The 26341-nt window shown below is 36.7% G+C and overlaps 1 protein-coding gene across 2 annotated transcripts in view; it reads left to right on the forward strand.

Annotated features, from left to right (window-relative positions):
- The window catches only part of LOC136032015 (tribbles homolog 3-like), an 86086-nt gene that overhangs the window by 37146 nt on the left and 22599 nt on the right, over positions 1-26341 (forward strand). For both annotated transcript variants that reach the window (XM_065712086.1, XM_065712085.1), the window contains exon 4: positions 24445-24642. In XM_065712086.1, the coding sequence (XP_065568158.1) occupies positions 24445-24642 (198 nt within the window). The remainder of the gene's footprint in view (positions 1-24444; positions 24643-26341) is intronic.

Genomic DNA, 26341 nt, shown 5'->3' on the forward strand with positions numbered 1-26341 from the left:
CTCGAACCAAATCGTGAAGGGGGTTCCTTGTCAAATGACACGCACAAAAGGATTAAAATCCATCTTATTGTTGGTCAAATATATAACTAAAAAACAATGCGATACAAAAGGGAAAAAGATAATACTTCATATTTTAAAACTGAACCTAAGATCCTTTTCTTGAAACTGGTAAAAGTCACTCTTGGGTACTGAGCTCCTGAACTGTCTAAAACTTCCTGAAAATATAACATCCTCGGGAAGATGGTTATGCATATGATTTAAGTGCCCTATGTAAAATTTTATCCAATTTTTGAAGGTTTTGGGTGTTCAGGGTGCAAGAATAGCTTTAAAAATTAACGTTAGGGTAACTAAGTCGTTTTGACTTGGAATTAATGAGGGTGAAGATATGCCGTTAGGTAACGATGAAATAGATCAAGTGGACAGCTTCACTTACCTGGGTAGTATTATTAGTGAATATGGTGAATACAGTGAAGACGAAAAAGGTTGAAAACCAAGGCGAATTATGTTTTCCATAGTTAGAAAAAAAATTTGGAAGAGAAGTTTGCTAATATGATTAGAATATTAGAAGTCACAGTAATGACAAATGTCAAGTATGGTTCTTAAACATGGGCGTTTTGAAAGGCCGAGGAAGTTTGGTTAAGTGTTTTCCAGAGGAATTGTGTAAGAATAGACTGGTACTCGCTTGACTGACCATATATCCAACAACAAGCTGTACGGAAAATCTCATTTAGTTCCACTTTCTAGGGTTGTTATGAAAGAAATGATAACATGACTAGGCCACGTTTTACGGATGAAGAAGATAGATTGCCAAAGATTGTGCTTTAAGCCACCCTTCTAGGGTTGAATGAAAAATAGGTTGTTTCCGATTAGATTGGGAAGAGGTCATAGAGAAAACATCAAACGGAATTTTCTTCTCTATATATCAAATAAGTGGTTTAATTAATTAAATAAAAAAACAAGTTTTTTCAACTGAAAGTAAAGAGCAACATTAAAATTTAAAACGAAAAGAAATTATTACGTGTATAAGGGTTGCCCCATACTCAATACCTCGCTCTTCACACTAAACTTTTTAGGACCTTAAAAAAAGTTTCTTATTGTTCTAATTGAACGGCCCTTGTGTTTCAGGAGTCGCTCTTAAAGAATTGGGAAAAAAAGTCAGACTTTATTGTAAAGAGCGAGGTATTGAGGATGTGGCAACCCCCCTCATTTATACGTAATAACTTCTGTTCGTTTTAAGTTTTGATGTTGTTCCTTACTTTCAGCTGAAAAAACTTAATGCCGGGAAACCCGTCTCACCCGCCATGGAAAGATCGTCTAGATGACTCAGCCCCGGTGAATTTACTCTGGACAATTACCTTTTACATCTCTATATGTAAAATTTAGTCAGGAAAGAGAAAGTAAGACAAGAAAAAAAATACGTTTAGGAATTCTAGAGAATCCTTTGGTGTAAAAATTCCCCTCAAAATTTCACCCCTTGGAAACTTCCCTCCCTATGGAAAATTCTGCCCGTGGAAAATCTTCCCAGCAGAAAATTCACCCCTTCTCCAACCGAAAAATGTATGCATACTTCCCAATAACAAACACGATACGTCAACAATGGACAAATTTCATAACTAAAAGACCATTCCTCAAGGACTGTGGGGGGAGGAGGAGTCATGTTATTTTCAAAGGAATAGTTATTGGACCTTTCAGTTATGCTGAAAAATGGCCATCCCAAAATTTTGATCGGATGACTTCGGGAAAAATAAGCATGCGAGGGGGGGGGGGGGGGCTAGCTATATACTCCAATCTTTTTTGTCAGTTAAAAAGTCCACTAGAACTTTCCGTTCGAATGAACTCTCTCCCGATATTATAAGACCACTGGCTCTATAGGATCCCCCTGAAAAAAACAAATAAACGCGCATCCATGATGCATGTTATGGAGTTCCCCATTTTTGCAGATGGGAGCTTGAAACCTCTACAGTAGAATTCTGAATTCTCTACAGCTGAATCTAATTGTGTGATTCTCACTAAGATTACTTGACTTTTAGGGGGGTGATTCCCCCCTTTTTCGAAAATCCGGCAAATTTTCTCAGGCTCATAGCTTTTGATGAGTAACCACTTGGAATCAGCATAAAAAGCCAATTCCTTTGATACATCGATTGATTTCAATTTTTTTTCTTTTGCTACTATTGAGCCGCATCGCTCCTTATTTATAGTTCGTTACCATAAACTGTTTGATACCCTTTACTCTTTGAGATGACATCCTTTACTCTTTTTCCCATCCAATTAAGGATGTCGTAAGGAAAGAATTAAGGGAAATGGGAACTTCTTGGGAGGGTGTAGAGAGAAAAACTTTAAATAGATTGTGATGAAGGAGGAGCGTGCGTAGTTGTGTTGGCCTCAGGCAGCATTGTGCTGCAGTGAGTTGTTAGTAGTAGCAGTTGAGCATCGAATCAGCTGACACGCGTAGTTTTTGTTTTCTTTGTTTTGCGACCCCTCTCTTAATCTTTCTCGTGTATTGTGTAATATAAACCTTTTTCTGTGTAAAATACCATAAACAAGCTATTGTTTATGTTTAGGATGGTTATGGTTATTATTCTTCTTTCTGAGGTTTGTTAGCGGTGGTGACCACTTTCCAAACTGAATCTGAAATAACTGAGTAAGAAAAAAGAAACTAGCCTGTAGTTTATTCTAGTGGCTCATGGTTAAAATTGAAATTGCTCAATAGACACACACCGAAGTAATTTATTCAGAGTGAGAGGAGTGACGAAATTGTCGAGACAGTGAAACAGGCGAAATATAGGAAGTGTATATAAAAAATCCTAATATTTCAGGTCCCTTCATTTGGTTGCTTCTTATTTTTAGCTTTGTAGGTTTTCTAGTTCTGGCACAGGCCTAGAACATCATTAGAACATAAAAAATTAAAAACATCGCTTTTGAGCTCAATCCCTTGTGATGCTAGAGAAATAAGATCGGGAACGAATTCTTTCTCGTTTGAGCGGTCGATAGTGGTTCTTGCGAAACTTGCTGTCTGCATTTAAACCGGTATTTGATGTCTCATAATGGAAAATAAGAATGTGAACCTCAGTAGAGGTTTAGAGCTAAATTTTTAGTACTGTCTTATGGGTCTTTCACATTACTGCGTAAGAACTTGCGCAACGGAACTAATGTATGTATTCAAATGGTCTGGTCAGCTAAAAATAATTCATATATCAGAAACAATTTTACATGTTTAGGGACCTTATGTAAACCCATACGAAAGGTCTACTACTTAACCAAAGGGAAACTACCATTGAGACTTCATAGTTGAAGGTTCTTGTATTTTCAGTGCATAAAAAGCTTATTTATTTGCTTATTTGTCCTCGAACACCAGGTTGCAAGTCATGTGATTTATGTAATTGTGAAGATTTTAAATTGAATTAACAATATTGTTCATGTCTAAATGAATATATATTTATTTAATCCTAAATAAATAGACTCTTGAAACATTTAGAGGGATTTATCTTAAGAGGGAGACAAAGTAACATCAGACATGTTATGTAAGATGCATGTCGATTAACAACCTTTCTGGATTTGGAAGCCTTAAATAGAAGTCAGGACGGAAGGCAACGATAGTCCATATAACTAATTAATTGGCATCAAATTGGCTAATATATGGGATTTAATTCCCGATATTTACCACTGGAAAGTTCCCCGCGTGGGAATCTCCCCCCCCCCGCTGACAATAGCCCTCTGAGAAATTATCCCCACGTGTAAGTTTCAGTAGCTAAATGGAAAGTGAGGCAATAAAAACAGCAAAGAAAAGAAGGGATTTTGGAATGTTCTGCCAATATTCCAAAATATAGGTAGAAGTACATGGTGTAGAGTATCATATAAATATTAATTTTTATATTTAATTTTCTTTTAATTCTTTTTTTCGTATTTTAGGGGAATGGGGCTGGGATAATGGTTAAAGAAAAGAATAATTTGCTTGCTTATTCAAAATAAAGAGTTTGGCCCATTTAAAATTTTCTTGGCTCTGACTTTGAGTTTGACTCCATGCTATTGAAGTCAAATCTTCTATATATATATATATATATATATATATATATATATATATATATATATATATATATATATATATATATATATATATATATATAAATAAATAAGTTGTCTGTGTGTTTGTGTGTCTGTCGAGTGACGTCATGTTTGTGTGTCGACTGACGGCATGTTTTCGACTGACTGACATGTTTTCGACATGTTCCTGACTGAAGTGCCCCCACCAACTAGGTGTTGGACCCCAACAGCTAGTAATAATAATAATAATGATAACGCCCTTTACAGGTACTTCAGACGGGAAAACTTTCTGACGTACGCCTAGTGGATCGATTCATTAGGATCGGATCGCTGCTGATCGTAATGGGTGAATAGGTATCATGTACTATAGACGTCGGTGCCAGACAAAGTCCTCGGAATGGAATTAATGGGTTTTTTAGTCCCAGCCTTTATATCTGTGCGCTGCCATTGTAGGACAGCCCTTCTTCAGTTGCCACTTGTTTCATATAGCCTATCCAAATAAATTTCTTTGACCTTTAGCCTACCCTGCTATAATAGCTCAACCCCCAAAATATGTAAAAAGAATTAAAAGAAATAAAATTATGAAAATAAATAATATAGTATATTCTAAATGTTATATTCTACTTATTTATTGGAATATAAGTAGAGTATTCCAAAATCCTTTCTTTTCTTCATTTTTTGTTTGTCATTCTATCCCTTTGGCCACTCAATTTTACCTTGGGGTGAGAATTGTCAACAGGGTAACAGTCCATGGAGTCGGTAGTTAGCTTAGAACCTTTTTTCGCAGCTTTTCTTTTTCACAGCAATTTAAAAAGAGAAAGAAGAAAATTTTGGGCTTCATTTTAGTCTCTTTGGCTTGGCACAAACATCTATGTAAACTTGCCAAGTCTCTGCGCATATATTTATTTGGGCATGGGAATCCGTCAAGACAGCACAGAAAGGCAAACTATGCGAACATTGAATTATTAAACCACCATAAAAATCCAAGACGTCAGGGCTAGGGATATAGACTCCCAGATCATCTCCTTGCGTATGTATCTGATATCTGTGAATTTTAATAATGCTTTTCTTTTCGATATCTCTTTATGATGAGTATCTCCACTAATTATGTTCATAGAATTATAAACAGAGCACCACAACTATGGTGTAATGTTTCCTCTGACCACGCTTGTGGGATCCTTTGTTTTTCTTGAGGGCATAACGATTTTAATGATTTGAATAATATGATAATTTTGATCTGTAATTTACAATGTTAAAAAACAACTGTTTTATTAAGATTTTGACTGACAAACTTAGACGTTTAGCTAATACGACTGATACTGACTAATACTGACGTCAAGCTAATCAATGATGCACTTTAGGATCGAAAAAGTGTTGTTCACCATGATCGGGTCTGTAATTTCAGGTAACTGTAATACCCATACTACTACTACTACTACCTACAACAAGTCACTGTAGCACCAAGCTGCCTGAGGCCAACGCAACTACGTACGCTCCTACTTCATCCCCATCTATTTAAAGCCTCCCTCTTTAGACCGTCACAAGAAGTTCCAGTTTCCCTGAAATCCTTCATTATGACCTCCTCCCACCCAGTTCGGGGACGACCTGCTTTTCAATTGGCCCTAGATGGTTGGCCAAAAAGGAAGATTTTTCGCAATCTTTCATCCTTCATCCGCAGAACGTGTCCTCTCCATCTCAGTCTTTCTCTCATTACCGCCCTAGAAACTCAGGATAGAACCATATTTTTTGTGTACAGCTTCCTGTTTGAAATACTATCAGTCAGACGGGTACCCTGACAATCCGTAGATAATTCCTCTCGAAAATATATAATATATTCTCCTCCGTCTTTCAAAGTGTCCACCTTTCAGAACCAAACTTGACCGCTGTCATTGTAGCTTCGAATATTCAAATCTTGGTTCACGGATTTATCTTCCTATTCTCCCAATCTTCTTTCAACTGTAAAGAAATCGCCCTCTTGGCAATTCTACTTTTAAAATCTTTCTTGCATCCACCATCTTTACTAATAATGCTACCTAGTTAAATGGAGCTATCCACTTGGTCGATCTTTTCCTTACCCATCATCACCTCATCGCCTTCACATATTCCCAATCTAAACGACTTGTTCTTCTTAACATTGATTTTCGAGCCTATTCGTGTGCCCTGCGCTCTCAAAACTTCAAAAACTATCAATCATTATGCTAATAATAATTCTAGGACGCTGAAATTAGCATCATCTAAGCATCAAATCTGTTCAAATCAGTATCATCAGCACAATCTAAGTCTAGGAGAGTTTTACTTTCCCATTTGATTCCAGGCTCTGCCATAGCCTTTGCCATGTTCGTTAAGACAAATTCCATCAAATTGGTTCATAACAATGGAGGTAGAACGTAACCCTGCTTAACTCCTGATTCAATACGAAACCAGCAACTAACCTCATTTCCTACCTTAACCGCATCAATTCTATTCTCTTACATACCACTAATCACATTAATGCATATTAACCTTCGCTAAAACTGGACTTGTTAGGAGTCTTAGAAGCTCACCTCCTACGGTTAGCAAACGAAACTATGTATTACGTTTATTTATTCAAGTAGGAAGCATGAGGTATACAGGAAAGGAATAGGGCTCATGATGCATTAGGAAGCTTCCAAGCTTTGCGTAGGTTGGGAAGGTATTAACGATAGAATTCTAGCTATGACCAAAAAGTACAAGTTATTAGTCACAATGGCATATGTATATTTTTTTTAGAGACGAATAAGTTTATTAGCAAACACCACGCTTGCATGATTTTTCAACAATCATCAGGGAAATCCAATGGGTTGCCCCTGTAGAACTGACTGACGCAGAGGGCAGTGATTCAGATGAATTTCCCGTAATTATAGGCACAAATAGACAGGATCTCGGGTGGAGATATCGTATTTCTATACTGTAAATCAAGATTCGCAGGATCAATATAAGACACCAGGATATATGGTATTGTTGTAGATGTTAAAAGTAAAGATCATCTATTTGCGTTTAGAGTTGATCTAAAGATGCAATTTAGGAAGAGGAACTACCTTCCAGTAAGCTATGACGTTGGTTAACTCCAGAATGAGAATCCGAGAGGAACCTTCCAGGAACAGCTGAATATGAGATTGTAGAGTCAGAAATTTGACAATATAGAAGGCAAATTTGATAGCTTTAGGAAAATAGTTTGCCAAGTAGCAGGAGGGGTCTTAGGGAGGAACGTTAGAAACGCAGCTAGGAATATTAGCGAAAACGCTTTAGACTTTATAGAAAAGAGGGGGGGGGGTGCACAGAAATTTTTGAGTGGTAGATCAGATGAGAATAAGAACAAAGCAATGAAAGTAGGGACTGTATGATAGTATGAATTAAGGGCATGTGAAGTCGAGGCCATCGATAAACTTTCTAAGGATCTGGAGGATACAGCCAGACGGCATAATAGTAAAATATTGTTTTGGCATATAGAGAAGTTGAGAAGTGCTAGTCAGTCTAGACTTGTTCCAGTTAAATACAGGAAGGAGGCCTTAATTTTGTGATAAGGGAAGTGTAACAGAGAGATAGGCAGAACTATTTCTGAACTTTTTGAACTGTGAAAGTTGTAGGAAATGATACAAAAAAGAATGGATTTTTTTTACAATTTTGAAGTGAAGAAAGATTGTTTTTCGAAGAAAAGTAAAAACAGTGCTAAAAGTGATGAAAAATAATAAGATCTCAGGTGTTGATAGTATGTTATATGAGTGTTTATGGCACTTGGTATTAACCAAGTGACATATAGCAATCGCAAATTCTGTCGGTCCCGGTTTTGCTACTTTAGGCACTTCCAGGTAAGCTAGGACGATGAAATTTGGCAGGCGTATCAGGGACCGGGCCAGATTAATTTAGAAATAGTCTTTTTCCCAATTTGACCATCTGCGGGGGGGGGGAAGTGGGGGAGGAGTGATCGGATCTTCATGAAACTTCATATTTAGAAGAACCTCGTGACTCAGATCTCTTATTTTAAATCTCAACCGGATCCAGTGCAATTGGGGGGGGGGGAGTTGAGGGGAACCAGAAATCTTAGAAAATACTTAAAGCGGTGAGATCAGGCTGAAACTGGATTGGAAGAATAAAAACCTGTCTGAGACGTGACTGACATAATCGGACCGGATCTGCTCTCTTTGGTGGAGTTGGGGGGGGGGGGGGGTAATTTTGAAAATTGAGGTATTTGTAACGTACGTAAGGGTGACCAGATCTTAATGAAATTTGATAATATTTAGAAGGGTCTTGCGCTTTCAAGTTCTAATTTTAAATTCAGACCAGATCCTGTGACATTGGGGGGAGTTGGAGGGGAAAACCGGAATTCTTGGAAAACGTGAAAATTGGGGTATTTTTATTTTACGAATAGGTGATCGGATCTTAATGAAATATGATATTTAGAAGAAATTCATGTTTCAGAGCTCTTATTTCAAATCCCGACCAGATCTTTTGACATTGGGGGGAGTTGGAGGGGGAAATCTTGGAAAACACTTGGAGTGGAGGAATCGAGATGAAGCTTGGTGGATAGAATAAGCAAATGTCCTTGATACGTGATCGACGGAACCGTACTGGATTCGCTCTCTTTGGGGGAGTTGGGGGGAGGAGTTCCGTGATTTGGCGAGTTTGGTGCTTCTGGACGTACTAGGACGATGAAAATTGGTAGGCGTGTCAGGGAGCTACACAAATTGACTTGATAAAGTCGTTTTCCCAGATTCGACCATCTGGGGGGGCTAAAGGGAGAGAAAAAATTAGGTATTTATAACATACGAGTGGGTGATCGGATCTTAATGAATTTTGATATTTAGAAGGACATCGTGACTCAGAGCTTTATTTTAAATCCTGACTGGCATTAAGCCTCTTATTTTCCTTTAAAATCAATCTATTGATTCATAGAATTTTGCTAGAGCTCATACCACATGATCTCTTGGCTGTTAGCTCTTCTTGCCTCGTCACAAATGGCATATGAGCTCTTAGCTCTTGTTGAAATATGGTAGTTGCGAAGATAGAGATAAATTACTGAAGATTATGAAAATGATTTTTGAAAAAACGGAAGTACCTTGTCATTTTAGGAAAAATTTAAATAAACCCTTTTATACGAAAAGGTGACAAGTGTGAATATGATAATTTAAAGGCTTTAGTTTGGTTTCATTAGCAAACAAAATGTTTGGCATGATGATGCTTGTTAGATTATGCTGTAGATCAGGGCTTCTTAAACTTTTTTCATTCACGACCCTATTGGTGATTCCTAGTTTCCTGGCGACCCCATATAAATGTAAAAGATAAAAAATGAACAAATATCTTTTCATGATTTATTTATTAGGTTATAATTTAAATGTACTTGTGAAAAGATATATTACTAGAATTTGCTTAGAAACATACAAAAATCCAATATTGAAATTTCTGATAAAGTCGCAAAATTATATTCAATATAATTACAAAAATTATATGCCCTATTTTAAATCAATTTTTTTTTTCAGTAACATAAAGAAAAATGAATTCTATGAACGTCTTAGTTCACTCGTATATATTTGAACACAGGCGTTGAATGGTTAATATTAAATTAAAATTAAAGGAAAAAATTTAAGAGATGGATGTGCCTATTTTTTTTATTCCATAACAAATTAAATCTTGGTGGAATTTTTGATGCTGCTGGATGTAAGACCTCTTGAAAATTTTTGCGATAAGCACTCAGATTTAATATGAATTACAGCTAAGAAAGTAACTTAACATAAATATGTAGTGTCTAATGGCAGAGAACATTTAACAACCCACAATCAGAGACTATGGGTTGTTCAAGTTCTGATTTCAGTTAAGGGCTGTTCTGGAAACTTTATTTTAAGTTTGACTCACTCGAAAGCTCAACAAATTCCTCTTGAGCTATAAATGACAGGCGACCAGTCTCACTTAAACCAATAAAAACAGCTTTTGAATCGAAGCTACCTTTTTAAAATCAATATTTAATATAAAATATGTACAGAACTGTGTTTCTAGGGCTTTTAAGTGATCTACACTAATTTTTGTAATAAACGGTTTTAGAATGATTTCTCTTGGTTATAAAATTGTCGACACTGGAAAAAATTTTGAACATTTTTTTTTCTACCATACTTTACCAAATGTTGATATTTTCTTTTATAAAACTCAATTTTATCCTTTGGAGTAAATATATTCCACATTTTTGGAGATAAAATTTGAGATTGTTTAACTTTGCAAAGATATATGACAAATAACTCAACTTGGATAGTCATAAGTCATTTCAAAACATTTCCGTTTGGTTAAAAAGTATTTCAAATTCGTCCTTTAATAACAATAATATTCTTAAACTTAAACCCCTCCGCATCCATTTTACTTTGACATGTAATAATAAAGTTGTGTAGTTGGAATCCGTATCCTTGCAGAGATACGAAAATAAACGGCTGTTAAGGGCATGGCTCTTAATAAAATGTACAATCTTAACAGCATCCTGAAGCACATCGTTTAATTCTGGTGCTAAGTTTTTTTGCTGCAAGGGCCTCTTGGAGAATAAGGCAGTGACTAAAAGTTATATGATCATAAAGAGCAGCTTGAAAAAATGATTCAAAACCGATAATTTTGCCCGTCATTGCTGTTACACCATCGCTGTTACACGTGTATATTCAACATTGATTTTATCTTTCCAAACCTTCAATATTAAAAATTTATCAACTTTACAATTTAATTATGTCTTTCCCTGTAGTATGGTCTTCATAGGATGAAAAAATACCAATTTTTCCTCCACGAATCTTTATAAATGTACCTGACTAATACTAACGACTGAGCCAATTTAACAATATAAGTTGTTTCATTCAACTGCATTTAAAATTTTAATATTTTCAAATGAATTGAAAACTGAGCCAGTTTAGCAATATCAGTTGTTTCATTCAACTGAATTGAAAATTTTGGGTTTTCTTTAATTCTTGTAACAGGTTGTGCTAGCTGGTCCTTGTTGAAATTATAAATTTTTATTCAAGACAGTGTCGTTTGACAAAGAAGTTTCTTGAATATCAATGGCATATTTGCTTTCATCTAATATTTCTACCATTTTTCTGCAAATAGCTGCAGGCAATACAAGATCTTCTCCAATGGGGAACGGCATTTTGTTTTTAGAAATACATTATGAAACTTCATATGACGCTAGTAAACATTTTTCATTAATGGTCATAAATTTCTCTAAGGGTTTTTTTTTTGCTTTATTTAAAGATTTATACGGTCAGATCCATAAAAAAAAAGAAAATTACAGGGCTAATCCAGAGAACGCTTACGACTAATCCACATATTTTTTTTATCGTTAAAGTAAAACAAAAAAGAATCCACTTAGACCCATAAGCCACTAAGAGATTTAAGACTCAAAGGAGGTGAGGATATTATCTAGATCGGGTATTTGGTCACCAGTTTCTTCGACTTCACAAGCCTTCTAAATATTACTATTGAAAAGCAACATACGCTTTGTAAGCTCAAACGTCGAGCAACAAGAGTCGCATGCTGACATCCATGACAGCCTGAACACAAGTATTGAGTTTCACATGGGCAAGAGCATGCAGTTTCGGAGGTTGCTCTTAACGATATCCATCACATAAAAGAATTATTCCGCTATCGCATTTCTAATTGGCAAACTCAACGGGGTCAATGCCCAAGAGGCTAACCCACGAAAAGAAGATGCCACAACAGTATCAAGATAATATAGGACAGCTATCCAGAACTGAGGGGAGTCTTTAGGAATTGTTCCTGCACACACAAATGAAAAATTAACGTTCAACAGTTTCCTCCCCTGATTCTCCAAGGAACTGAGATCAGTGGTAGCAACAATTCTTAATGGCATGTCTCCAAATTGGGGTTGCAATTGAGTCGAGCAAATCGCAGGGGATAAAAACCTGAGTTTGAGGAGCAAATCCAGAGCAGGGGGCATTTATTTAAGCACCACTTTAATCGCAGTTTTTCAGGAACACCAAACACCGTATTTTGATGTCGCTCTTCAGTGCATATGAAAGTTTAGATTTGGCCAGTTCAATCAGGAACTCATGTCCGTAATTGACTTGATATTGCGGCAATTAATTGATTTCGAAGTCCATGTTAATAAGCGTCACAGACACTGTGGATGAGCAGAGTATCCTACGCAGGAGACTTAGTATCAAACTCTGCAGCTCTTCAAAAAGACGAAATTGGTCAGCGTGATTGTGCTGAAACAGCAAGTTGGCCCTTTGAAATTCGGACAGCAATGGCTTCAAGAACACAATGGAATGTTGTAAACATCAACCAAAACCTATTCACAAAGGTCTGTCAAATATATCAAAAAAGGATATATCTGCATAAAATTCAAGTATTTCCTTAATCTCAGCACTAATAAAATCCCTTGTAGCAATTGGAGTAAAAACTTGACAAGTATATTCCCACCAATTAGTGCTATTCTGCTTGCATCCTAAACGCAAAGCCACGCGGAAATATATTCCCTAAACGGAAAGTGATACTGAACAGTGTTTCATGCGTTAAAGGAGGGCTCTTGTCGTTTTGATGTATAGCCACGGCTGAGACACAGTGTTATTGGAATTCTCGTACGCTTCTGAACTTTCAATCAAAATTAACCCAAAATAAGCCCTTTAAAAACAAGAGCTCATATGGCACTTGTGAGGAGGTCGGAAGAGCCAAGAGCTCATATGGTATGAGGTCTAGCAAAATTCTAAGAATCAATAGATTGATTTAAATGGAAAATCAGAAGCTTAATGCCGGTTGGGATTTAAAATAAGAGCTCTGAGTCACGAGGTCCTTCTAAATATAAAAATTTATTAAGATCCGATCACCCACTCGTAAGTTAAAAATACCTCAATTTAAAAAATTTTTCCTCTCCCTTCAGCCCCCCCCCCCAGATGATCGAATCGGGGAAAACGACTTTATTAAGTCAACTCGTGCAGCTCCCTGACACGCCTACCAATTTTCATCATCCTAGCACGCCCAGAAGCACCAAACTTGCCAAAGCACTGAACCCCATCACCTAACTCCACCAAGGAGAGCGGATCCAGTCCGGTTACATCAATCACGTATCTACGACATTTATAAGCGTTTTCCAAGATTTCCGGTTTCCCCCTCCAACTCCCCTAAATGTCAAAAGATCTGGTCGGGATTTGAAATAAGAGTTCTGAGACATGAGGTCCTTCTAAATATCAAATTTCATTAAGATCAGGTCACCCGTTCTCAAGTTAAAAATACCTCAATTTTTCTCTTTTTCCAAATTAACAATCCCCAGCTCCCTCAAAGAGGGAGCTGGGGATCCTCCAGCCCTCTATGTCCCCGGATCCGATTCGAATTGAAAATGGAGCATCTGAGACATAAGATTCTTCTATATATCAAGTTTCATTAAGATCCGATCACCCATTCGTAAGATACCTCGATTTTCACGTTTTCCAAGAATTACGGTTTCCTTCTCCAACTCCCTTCAATGTCACCGGATCTGGTCGAGATTTAAAATGAGAGTTCTAAACCACACGATCCTTCTAGATATCAAATTTTATTAAGATCTGATCTCCCATTCGTAAGTTACAAATTCCTCATTTTTTCTAATTTTTCCGAATTACCCCCCCCCCATCTCCACCAAACAGAGTGCATCGGATCCGGTTATGTCAGTCACCTATCTCGGACTTGTGCTTATTCTCTCCACCAAGTTTCATCCTGATATCTCCGCTTTAAGTATTTTCCTTGATTTCTGCCCCCCCCCCAAATGACACTGGATCCGGTCGGGATTTAAAATAAGAGATCTGAGTTTCGAGGTCCTTCTAAATATGAAATTTCATTAAGATACGATCACTCTTTCGTAAGTCAAAAATACCTCATTTTTTAATTTTTCAGAATTAACCCTCCCCCAACTCCCCCAAAGAGAGCAGATCCGTTCCGGTTATGTCAATCCCGTATCTAGGACTTGTGCTTATTTTCCCTCCAAGTTTCATCCCGATCTCTCAACTCTGAGCGTTTCCTGAGATTTTAGGTTCCCTCCTCAATTCCCCCCAAAGTCACCGGATCCAGTCGGGATTTAAAACAAGAGCTCTGAGACACTATATCCTTCCAAGCGTCAAATTTCATTAAGATCCCATAACCCGTTCGTAAGTTAAAAATACTTCATTTTTTCTATTTTTTCCAAATTAACCAACCCCTCCACTCGTTCCCAGATGGTCAAATCGCGAAAACGACTATTTCTAATTTAATCTGGTCCGGTCCTTGATACGCCTGCCAAATTTCATCGTCCGAGCTTACCTGGAAGTGCCTAAAGTAGAAAAGCCGGGATAGACAGACCGACAGAGTTTGCGATCGCTATATGTCACTTGGTTAATACCAAGTGCCATAAAAAAGCTCGTAGCTCCCGCAACACACCCACTCCAAAATCCAACCCGCCCCTGACGGCTAAAACAGCCCATCTTGCAGCCCTGCTTGCAATGCGTCTCTTGTTTCAATCCATGTACTAGTTACGGGTGACACAAATGCATTGAAAGTATACAATTTGGGCTATATATTTGTACATTAGGAGGGGAAAGGTTGGAGGTAAAGTATAGCGAGTCTGCATGCAAAATGTATTAGCTACAATTATTCTTCATATTATGAAGCAAGAATTGTTCAATTAGGATTAGTCTAACTTCACTTCTTGGGTGTGTTTGGTATAATACAGGTACCAGATCTTTTTGTAGTATCGCCTCCTCCCCCTCTTAGTAAAATTTGGTCTGAGCCCGTGTTGAAATATCTATCCTTGAGGAATAGTGGCCGCTACTCTTAAAGCATATCTTCTATATACGTTTTGAATGCTTAAAGTGTAACAAGTAATTTCACAATACCCAGAATATGCTTTAGCAATATAACTTGTCTTTTTTCAAGCAGTCTACTGTTAAAAATCCGGATAAAACTTGAACTAGTCACATCCTCTCTCGTTACGAAACATTTCCCTCATTCCAAGCATCACTTGGATACAAATAATGGTGTGACAAAACCAAAACAGACTCAGAATTTTCGTTTTGCAAACTAGTTGGACGGGTAGCAATATATTACCAATGTGCCTTGAGACAGACAAACAATATCTCGGATGCTTAGTGCGCATCACGTTGTATGTTATGGAAACTAATTTTCTACGTGTTTTTTTTTTTTTGCTGCTTTTCATTTCACATCTTTGGGCTACTATAGCAAAATTTCATAGTTCATGCTTCCACGACAAAGCGATTGAAGTTCTCATTTTTAAAAATAAAATCCATAACTGCTACATCTGTACTGCCTAAGTGTCTGTAACCACCGTTTTGCACCTCACACAATGGGAAAACCAAATTGTTCGGGAGGTAAATAAAAACTCAAATTTCCCCCACCTTTTATCCCAAATAATTTCATGCACCTGCTCCTTCGATAGTTTTGGCTACCTTTGTTGCTCCCATCTGTTTTGCAGGTTTTTTTTTCGAAGCTGTCGTGTTCACCGATTTGAAATAAACGACGCTTGGCTAAAATTCTTGTGGTTTTGGCAAAGTTGTAGCAGAAATACGATAAACTAGCACTCAAATTTTAAATACCAAATACTATAAACATGTAACTGAAGATTCATTTCTATTAAGTAAAAGATAAATCGAACATATTTCGAAGGAAGTGTCCCGGGATGATTTTAAGAATAATTAAATAAAAAAACAAGTTTTTTCAACTGAAAGTAAAGAGCAACATTAAAACTTAAAACGAACAGAAACGATTACGTATATGAGGGATTTTGCCCCCTCGTTTATACCTCGCTCTTTGCGCTCAAGTTAGAATTTTATTCCAATTCCTTGGGAATGATCCCTGAATCACAAATGCCGTTTAGTTAGAATAAATAGCTCTTTTGAAAGCACAAAAAAATTTGTGTAAAGAGCGATATTTTGACGAGGGGGTGAACTCCCTCATATACGTAATAGTTTTTGTTCGTTTTATGTTTTAATGGTGCTCCTTATTTTCGGTTGAAAAAACTTGTTTTTTTATTTAATTTCTGATCGTTTTCTAAATAATGCTGGGAAATCTGACGCCCCCTTCATGAAAATTCCCTTCTCCCATCAAAAATTCCTCCACAGAAAGATCATCCCATGTAACCACCGACTTCCCATCAGAAAATCCCCCTAAAAACGTCTGTATACTTCACAATAACCTATACTATATGTAAACAATGGGCAAAGTTCACAACTTGCAGCGCTTCCCCTGGGGACTCTGGGGGATTAAGTCATCTTCAAAGACATAGTTATTGGATTTTTCAACTATACTGAATAAAACGGCTATCTCAAAATTTAGATCTTGTGATTTTGGGAAAAAATAAGCGTGGGAGGGGGCCTAGTTGCCCTCCGATTTTCCGGTCACTTAAAAAGGGCACTAGAACTTTTAATTTTCGTTTGAATGAGCCCTCTCGCGATATTATAGGACTGCTAGGGTTGATGAGATCACCCCTGAAAAAAAAAACAAAAAGAAAAACGCGCGTCCGTGACCTTCCTTCTGGCAAAAAAAAATAAATTCCACATTTTTGCCGATAGGAGCGCTTGAAACTTCTACAGTATGGTTCTATCATACGCTTAATCTGATGGTGTTATTTTCATTAAGATTTTAAGACTTTTAGGGGTGTGTTTCCCATATTTTTTCGAAAATAAGGCAAATATTCTCAGGCTCGCAACTTTTGATGAGTAAGACTAAACTTAATGAAACCTATATATTTGAAATAAGCATAAAAATCCGATTCTTTTGATGTATCTATTGGTATCAAAATTTCGTTTTAGAGTTTCGGTTACTATTGAGCCGGTTCGCTCCTTACTTACAATTCGTTACCCCGAACCGTTTGATGCTTGTGACTAGGAGCCAGGCCCGTGATACCCGTGACAAGGATTCAGATGCTGCTCTGTGAGGGAGGAGGTCCAATTCCGGACACAAAATCAGGAATGTGGGGAGGGCCTTGGTGTCCACTCTTTGATCTTTATATTTTTATGGTTATTCGTATATTTTGTGTTTTGCGTATAACTCGTTTGCATTTTTTTGTTTTGTTTTTGAACTTTCTCTCCCCTAAAAAAAAAAGAAGAAAATCGTGCTTGCACCATTCAATGAGCAATGGTACGACAAGATTGCGCGTATTTTAAGCCATAATATACCCATATGGACAAAAATTGATAAACAAAAAGGACATATGCCGTCACTCGGTGAAACATTTCCATACAAATAAGGAAAAACTTGTACATGAGGCCTATAGAAATATAATGATTTAACTCATTTTCAAAATGGACTGAAAAGAAGAAGATTATTTTTTTTCCAGGATCAAACAGTTCGTGGTAACGAACTGTAGTAAGGAGCGATCCGGCTCAATAGTAACCAAAACTCTAAAAAATGGAATTTTGATATCAATAGCTACATCAAAAGAATCGCATTTTAATGCTGATTTTAAATATATAAGTTTCATCAAGTTTAGTCTTACCCATCAAAAGTTACGAGCCTGAGAAAATTTGCCTTATTTAGGAAAATAGGGGGAAACACCCCCTAAAAGTCGTAGGATGTTAACGAAAATGACACCATCAGATTCAGCGTATCAGAGAACCCTACCGTAGAAGTTTCAAGCTCCTATCTACAAAAATGTGGAATTTTGAATTTTTTGCCAGAAGACAATTATTTGTTTGTTTGTTTTTTGTTTTTTTTTTTTCCCCAGGGGTCATCGTATCGACCAAGTGGTCCTAGAATGTCGCAAGAGGGCTCATTCTAACGGAAATGAAAAGTTCTAGTGCCCTTTTTAAGTGACCAAAAAAATTGGAGGGCACCTAGGCCCCCTCCCACGCTTTTTTTTCTCCGAAGTCAACAGATCAAAATTTTGAGATAGCCATTTTGTTCCGCATAGTCAAAAACCATAATAACTATGTCTTTGGGAATGACTTACTCCCCCAAAGTCCCTGGGGGTGGGGCTGCAACTTACAAACTTCGACCAGTGTTTACATATAATAATGGTTATTGAGAAGTGTACAGTCGGTTTCAGGGGATTTTTTTTTGGTTTTGGGGGTGGGGTTGAGGGGAGGGGGCTATGTGGGAGGATCTTTCCATGGAGAAATGTGTCATGGGGGAACAGAAATTCAATGAAAAGGGCGCAGGATTTTCTAAAATTACTATAAAAAAACAATGAAAAAATAAACATGAAAATTTTTTTTTCAATTGAAAGTAAAGAGTAGCATTGAAACTTAAAACGAACAGAGATTATTACGCATGTGATGGGTTCTAAAAATACTTTAGCATAATGAGCGAGGTATTTAGGAGGAGATAAATACCTCGCTCTTTATGCTATAGTATTTTTAGTAATTTCAACTATTCATTCTACGGCCTTTCTGATTCAGGGGTCATTCTTAAAGAATTGGGACAAAACTTGCGATTTAGTGTAAAGAACGAGGTATTAACGAGGGTACAAACCCTCTCATATACATAATAAAAATTAAAGAATATAAAAGTTTGTTACGTAAGATAATTCTTAAGTTACGTATATTTTTTACTAATAGAAAAATTCGTTAAAAATAAAAATTTATAGTTGCCTTTTTATGTAACCGAAAAATTGCATGGCAACTAGGCCTCCTTTCCCATCCCTTATTTCTCAAAATCGTCTGATCAAAACTAAGAGAAAGCCATTTAGCCAAAAAAGGAATTAATATGCAAATTTCATTTTAATAATTTATGTGTGGAGAGCCAAAATCAAACATGCATTAATTCAAAAACGTTCAGAAATTACATAAAAAAACTAGTTTTTTTAACTGAAAGTAAGGAGCGACATTAAAACTTAAAACGAACAGAAATTACTCCGTATATGAAATGGGTTGTCCCCTCCGCAATCCCTCGCTCTTTACGCTAAAGTTTGACTCTTTGCCACAATTCTGCTTTTTAATACAATTAAAAGCTTAGCGTAAAGAGCGAGGGATTGCGGAGGGGACAACCCATTTCATATACGGAGTAATTTCTGTTCGTTTTAAGTTTTAATGTCGCTCCTTACTTTCAGTTAAAAAAACTAGTTTTTTTTATGTAATCTATGAAATAAGCACAGAACAGGAATGCAAATTGGATTGGGCTTCACATAACAGATAACAAATTGATCTAAGTTATAAACGCATTAATGAAAAAAGTGGGTGAGTCGAGGAATACAAGTTAAAATGATCAAGTTATGTAAAGTCCAATCCGTTTTGCGCCTCTCGTTTTCATTTAGTCTATATTCATAGGTTATTGTTTTCGATCTTTTGTCTTCCGATTTTATTAGTCAGGGAATTGTATTTATTCTTTTGCAAAAATTTATACACTTCAAATTTCTAACTACTATGCCCTCTCGATTTCCAATTAAAACCACTTTGATTTTGAATTCCATTTCGATTTTCTTAAAAACTTGTTTTATCTCAGGTTGGAACCTAAGTTGCCACAGGCAAGTATATTTACCACTTCGGTATCAAGTCTTAAAAAAAGAACAAGTAAACTGGTAAAAAGTAAACAAGTAAAAAAAATGACTGAATATTTTTGCTATTGCAAAAAAAAACAAAAAAAAACAAGAGCCAAGAGATCATATGGCACTTGTGACGAGGTAGGAAAAGCCAAGAGTTTATATGGCATGAGCTCTAGGAAAATTATAAGAATCAATAGATTGATTTAAAAGGAAAAATCAGAGGCTTAATGCCGGTCGGGGTTTCAAATAAGAGCTCTGAGACACGAGGTCCTTCTAAAAATCAAAATTCATTAAGATCCGATCACCCATTCATAAGCAAAAAATACCTCATTTTTTCTAATTCTTCTTAATTTAAAGATTTCTCTGGACTCTTAACAATGTCCTATTGTCAGTTTTCCCACAGTCTTTTGATTGGTCAAAGTGAGTGTGATTTATTGCTGAACATTTTCGATTATTTATTGTACCTATAAGTTTCTTCTCAAGTCAACTTCTATGCATCTACATGTTCACTCCCTATGCCTTATTTACTCCCGTGTGTTCTATTATCTTCGCCTAAAATCAATGTTGGGGTGCTCTTTAGCCGTTGGCAGGTCTTGTGAAAACTAATAATAATATAAATGAAGTTAGTTTGGTTTTATTTGAGCAAGCTTACGGGCATTTTTTGTACTTATAAACTTTTATTGTAACGATTATACACTAAGGCCAAGACAGGAAACTAAAACGAAACAAGTTTTGCTTTCGCAATAGCGAGCTTGCTTTTTTTTGTCTATTGAGTATACATAGGATACCCGCTTGCGAAACATTGTGCAACCGGCGAATGATTTTGAAACATCTGCATCTAATTCAGCATTTGTGATTGCGCAATGAAAAATTTTAATTGCAAAAATTTGGTTTATTGTTCGAATATTTATTGTTGTATATTAGGGACGAAAGTCAAATGGGACCAAAACAGTTGCGCCAATTCACAAAAATGTAGGGGGGGGGGATTTTTCAATGTTTTTTAGATGAAGATACCACAAAAACGTACATATCAAAATATAGGAGGTCAATTCGTACTCTCCCTAATTTAAACGTCTAGTGCATAGTGAAGATAAATATGTTTGAAGTTGTAGAAGTAACCCACTTAAAGAAAATATAGGCTATTATTTAGACTCTGGGTCTATCCTTGAAAATTAATGAATATAATGTAAATTAATGTTAAGAAGAATAAGTCGCCAAAGCTAGGAATAAGTGACGATGAAAAGATGACGTTAGGTAACGAAAATATTGATCAAGTGGACAGCTTCACTTATCTTGGTAGCATTATTAATAAAGACGGTTGGAGCAGTGAAGATGTTAAAAATAGAATAGCCAAGGCCCAGGTTGTTTTTCACATATAAAAAAAAATTTGAAGAATAGGAAGATAAGTCTGCAAACCGAGATTAGAATATTGGAAGCTACAGTGATGACAGTGGTCAAATATGGTTCTGAAGTATAGACGCTCCGAAAAACGGATGAAGATTTGCTAAATGTTTTCCAGAAAAATTGCCTACGGATTGTTCTGGGTACCCGGCTCTGGCTGACTGACCGTATTTCAAACAATAGGCTGTATGAAAATTTTGGTTCAATCTCGCTCTTCAGTGCTATAATGAGAGAAAGGTTGAGATGACTTGGGCATGTTCTGCGGGTGAAGGATGACAGATTGTCGAAGATTGTCCTTTTCGGCCAACCATCTAGGGCTAAACGGAAAGCAGGTCATCCGCGGTTGGGGTGGGAGGATGTTCTAAGGAAAGATTCGTGCTGGTCGGTTATATAATACACACTCGAGAATTTCGATCGCGAATGATGTGAACATGAGACAAGAAACTGCAACTTCTTTATACGAGACGATTAGCTTTGGCTTGGTTGGAAAATAAATTGTAGCTATATTTTGTTCAAGTATTTAGTTGGTATTTTGGTTAGGTCAGGTTATGTATTTGGTATGTTTTACCCCCCCCCCCATACCTGCTAATGTGCAAATATATAGCCCAAATTTGTTCCTAAACTATTATATTTTGATCATATTTTGTTTTATTTCATTAGCATCAACAAAACTTCGCTTCTCGGGTGTGTATTATATAACCGACAAATTCCGAAAAATTTAAGGAAATGGGAACTTCCTGGGAGGATATAAAGAGTTAGGCTTTGAATAGATTAGGATGGAGGAGGAGCGTGCGTAGCTGTGTTGGCCTCAGGATGCTTGGTGCTGTGGTGAGTTGTTAGTAGTTGTAGAATGTATCTTTGGTACCGCTGTTTCTGATTGTTGCATGGTGATGGATGGTAAGATGGTTGTTCGTTAAAAGCCGTTAGTTTGTTTTTTTGTTAATTAATTGTCACAAAAATTATTGCCAGCTGTTATACGGCTTTTTTTTAGTTATACTATTTATTTTTGTTATTTGACTCAAGCCTTTTTTTTTAGTTAGACTGTCTATTGTTACTTCACTAATTTTTGACTCGCTTTAGACTTATGGTTGTTGTTTTGATTTTAAGATTTTTTAACTTGAAACCATATTTGGCTTTTTTTTTTTTTTTTTTTTTTTTTTTTTTTTTTTTTTTTTTTTTTTTTTTTTTTTTTTTTTAGCTTGTGATAGTCGTTTATTAATAAATTATTATCAAAGCTTCATTTTTGAAGATAAAGTCGGGATGTCGACGCGAGACCTTCGATCGAGAGATAAGTAGTTCCTTAGTCGTGAATTCATTGGAATTTGTTCCATTGCAACTGACCCCTCGTATAACTAAACCCCGTGCAACTGCGTCCTCGTGCAACTAAACGCTCATGTAACTCAACCTCCCTACAACTCAATAATCATGTAACTGAACCCTGGTGCAACTGAATCCCTGTTCAACTCAACTCCAAATAACTGAACCCTACAACTCAACCCTCGTGCAACTGTATCCTCGTGGAACTCAACATCCATGCAATTCAACCCCATTCAACGGAACCCTATGCAACTCAGCTTTCATTCAGGTCTCTTTTTTTGAAAGTGTTTTTATTTTTTAAATTAATATTTAATAGAATAAAAATGAATTGCTTTTACACGAAGCCATGGGCTGATTACAAGTAAAAGACGCAACCCCAAATCATGTATTGGCATCGGTCCTGGCAAAATAGCCATGTTCTAACAAGGAAAGTTGGAGGAGTTTAATGACTCCCATCCCATGCCTGGAAATCGTTGAAACTTGTTTCCCTTGGTGTTTCTCCTCTTGTTAATGAGCCCTGAAAATCTGAGCTATAACACAAACCACGGAATTTACTTTAAAGGCGGTTCTATCTCACCCTCTTTGATGGAGGAGCATTGAAAATTACTGCATATGCACTACTTAGAATTCTATAACAAACCTCAAAACGTGAAAGCACGCGACAATATTTAAAGTTGATTGAGATTTAAAATGAGCGGAATAAAGATTGCCGATAAATCCAAGCAAAAGCATAGGAAAAGATAGGTCTACCGTAAATGCTGATAATTTGCAATTAAAAAAAGAAAAATCGGGCCAGAATTCTGGCAATAGACCTATTCCTGAAAGTTTCTTTCAATTTCGAAACGTTTTGGGGTTAGTCAGATGGATAAAATAAGTTAGAAACTGCGAACGAAGCGAAAAGCAAATTTTGAGCTATCAGTCGGCGCTAGTCTATACTTATTCTTAGATCTTTGGTTGAGTTGAGCAAAACAGGGGAGTTGAATTAAGATGGTGGTTCTGGTGAACGAGGTTTCAGTTAAATGGGGTTGAGTTGCACGAAGGTTGAGTTGCACGGGGATTCAGTTAACATGGTTTCAGTTACACGAGGGCTCAGTTACACGCACGTCCTAATTTCATATCCTGGGGTGGGAAGTTCACTCTTCCTGATGCTTCGTATTCACGTAGCAAAGTATCGAGCGGTTACGGCGGAGCCCATACAGCTTATCTCTAATGAGGTTATTTAATTCCAGTTATATGTAAATAATTTTATTGGAGATGTAAAACATCGCTCTTCTCAAAGAAGAAACCAAAAGTAAAAATTGCTAAATCGAAAAAGATTTCTTTTCCTAGAAATGGCATATCTACTACAAAACGAATCTCATCCTTCAGTCAACTCATCTCTAAATCTTTTCAATGCAGATTGTGTGGATGTGAGTGTAAAAAATGGTTAGGCTACTACGAACAATCTTATCCGCAACAACCGCTCTCTAAAAACGTACATTTTCAAGTTTATTCCAGTGAAGATTATTTTATAGATTTGACTTCCCAATTTTACCAATATAAATCTTACCAATCTTACCAATACAAGAGGGGAGGCGTATAGTCCTATATGAACCAGTATGGGTAGGGTTGCTTTCTGGCTTAGGAACAAGAATGACGTGGTCGACTTCCACACCATCGGGAAGGATCTGGAGTTAAAGCAGAGCCTGGGGAGTGATGGCAGGGAGCTGACTAGTTCAGCACTAATGCCCTTGAGGACAAAATTTGGTATGTTATCAGCCAGAAGATTTGGCTACATTAAGGTCCTTTAGAGGCCACTGGACTTTTGGAACAGAGTGGTTGACGCGGTCGAGGTCTTTTTCTGTGCGATGAGGAAAGTCAGAGTTCTTTGCCGTGTTCAAGACTTCAAAACACGGCAAAAGTATTAGCAAGAACTTAAGTCTTTGCCTGAGAATGTTGAATCGTAAACTCGTTATTCTGAAGGGAGATGTTTTTTTTATATTTAGGAAACAAGATAGGCCCCAGTTGGTCACAGCATAAGGGTCTAGGGTCAGTATTTGGCGTTACATTTGTAACCTTAAAGGTAAAACCATCCGTTATTACGTCGTTGGTTATCATCAACGATGTAACACAAGTCGCCTCAGTGTTCAGTTTAAGTAGTGGCAAAACTAAGATCATTATTCCCTTAGATTGGGAGTCATGAGCTTCTACTTTAAACATTAAATGTGTAATTAATCCTCAAAAATGTTTAATATCTGCAGAACTAAAGTCGTCTTGGAAACTCTGGAAGATGCAACACTATTGTCATCTGTCGAAGATGTCCGCTCCTATCGTAGGATTGGCTATCCGGCTTATATGGCACCGGAAGCAATATTTTGTGCGCGTGGAGGCTCTTTTGCTGGACGCCCTGCTGACGTCTGGGCCCTTGGCGTAATGATTTACACAGTTCTGGTCGGAAAGTAAGATTTTTTCGAATTGTTTCTCACTTAGGCTAGCTTCAAACATGCTTTCAATAGGTTTATATATCCTGTATTATTGTCAATTCTATCCAAATATTCACAGTTTAATGAATTGATAGACTTTTTTTTCCTAAAAAAAAAAAGTATTCAGTGTTGTATATTTGTGTTTAAAATGCATGGCCAAACTGTCAGTTTCTGTATGGGATTTAAGACGGATTTATTATTCGGCCTCACAATTTTATGTTTTTTTGTTGTTTTTTTCAATAAGCTACTTACTATATAGTTTGAAAAGTTCGAATTTTTGAAAGTCTAATGAAGTTAGAATGATTAACCTTACCCTCTTAACTTTTGTTCTTTAATTCTTTTAAAATTTACTTTGAGGTTCATTTTATGTTATAGAAACGTAACTTATAAAACGAGGCACGTACGCAGATGTTTATGTAGATTTTGTCAAAACCCTAGAAAATTGGTGTGCTAAATTATAATGTATATTCATTTTGTTTTTGGTATGTGTTGTTTATTGTGTTTATAGTATATTAGCTCTAAACAAGCTAAGCTTCTGGGCTCAATCAAACGGCAGCAGTGCTTGTTAGTAAATTTTCTAATATATGAATAAAATGACCGATTAGTGATTAAATAGATAGTAAGGGGAAGTTGGAAGAATCTGGAAATCCCTCAGGGTCCTGGCTCTGAAGAACCCCTTCCCGTGTGCCTGTATATAGCTATATGAGAACAAGAAAGATAATGAAATCAATTAGTCTGCTTAGAATCTTCACTTAAGACTGTATATGCTTGAATGGATCAAGAACAGCTTTCTGTTATACTTTTCGTGGTATTCCTAGAGGGGCCTATACCCTTTTTTTCCATTCTATCGTTTCATTGTGACTGCAGTTTAAAATTTATGTGCAATGACTAAACAGATCTTTTCACAGTATCCACAATCCAACTGTTTGTCGATAGTCATATAATGATCCCAATCAAGTTTGATTATTGAATGGGCACACCTCTGAGGCAATTCTTCCCGCTAAACCCTTCACTTCCTTCAAGATAATCTGTAATCTGCTTACATATCCTTATGGCTGCTTTTTCAAACCATTTTAAGTTCCAAATGACTAAATCCTTAGCCAAAATTGTATATCTATGAAAAAGCTATGCTATAATTCAATCTGGAAGCGAGGCATCGTTGAAAGAAGTTTGATTTGTTTACAAAATATAGGTAGAGTACTGACAAGTAAGTGTTTTTCCCTTTACTTGGGGATTCTCAGTCACTTACTCCAAATGTCCAGTCTATACTTAGCTTTCCGTGGCAACTCTGTTTATGATGGACGTAAGTTGGGCCATACAAAGGTTCAGTTTGGCTTTTTGTGTAAACAGGAAAAGTCTCCGCTTGTCTCTTTTCTTAATTCAATTTGGCAATAAATAAGAGAATTTACGCAATAAGGAAGATCTTAATAGTTGTCTGCAACAGCCAAAATAACAAACCTAGAAAATTCCGGGTTTTAGGAATGAACAGACCTAAGGGGCAAAATTGTTTTCCTTTTCTTATGTCCTTGGTACTTTCAAAAGGCACTAGAACTTTCAATTTTCAATCGAATGAGCCCCCTCCTTAGTTTATACGACCACCCCTTTCATGTGAAGTGGCTCTGGAAAAGGAAATAAATAAATAGGAGTACATTGAAGCCTTATGGATCTTTGCTAT

This window comes from Artemia franciscana, chromosome 10 (genome assembly GCF_032884065.1).
Source record: "Artemia franciscana chromosome 10, ASM3288406v1, whole genome shotgun sequence".
Taxonomy (NCBI): domain Eukaryota; kingdom Metazoa; phylum Arthropoda; class Branchiopoda; order Anostraca; family Artemiidae; genus Artemia; species Artemia franciscana.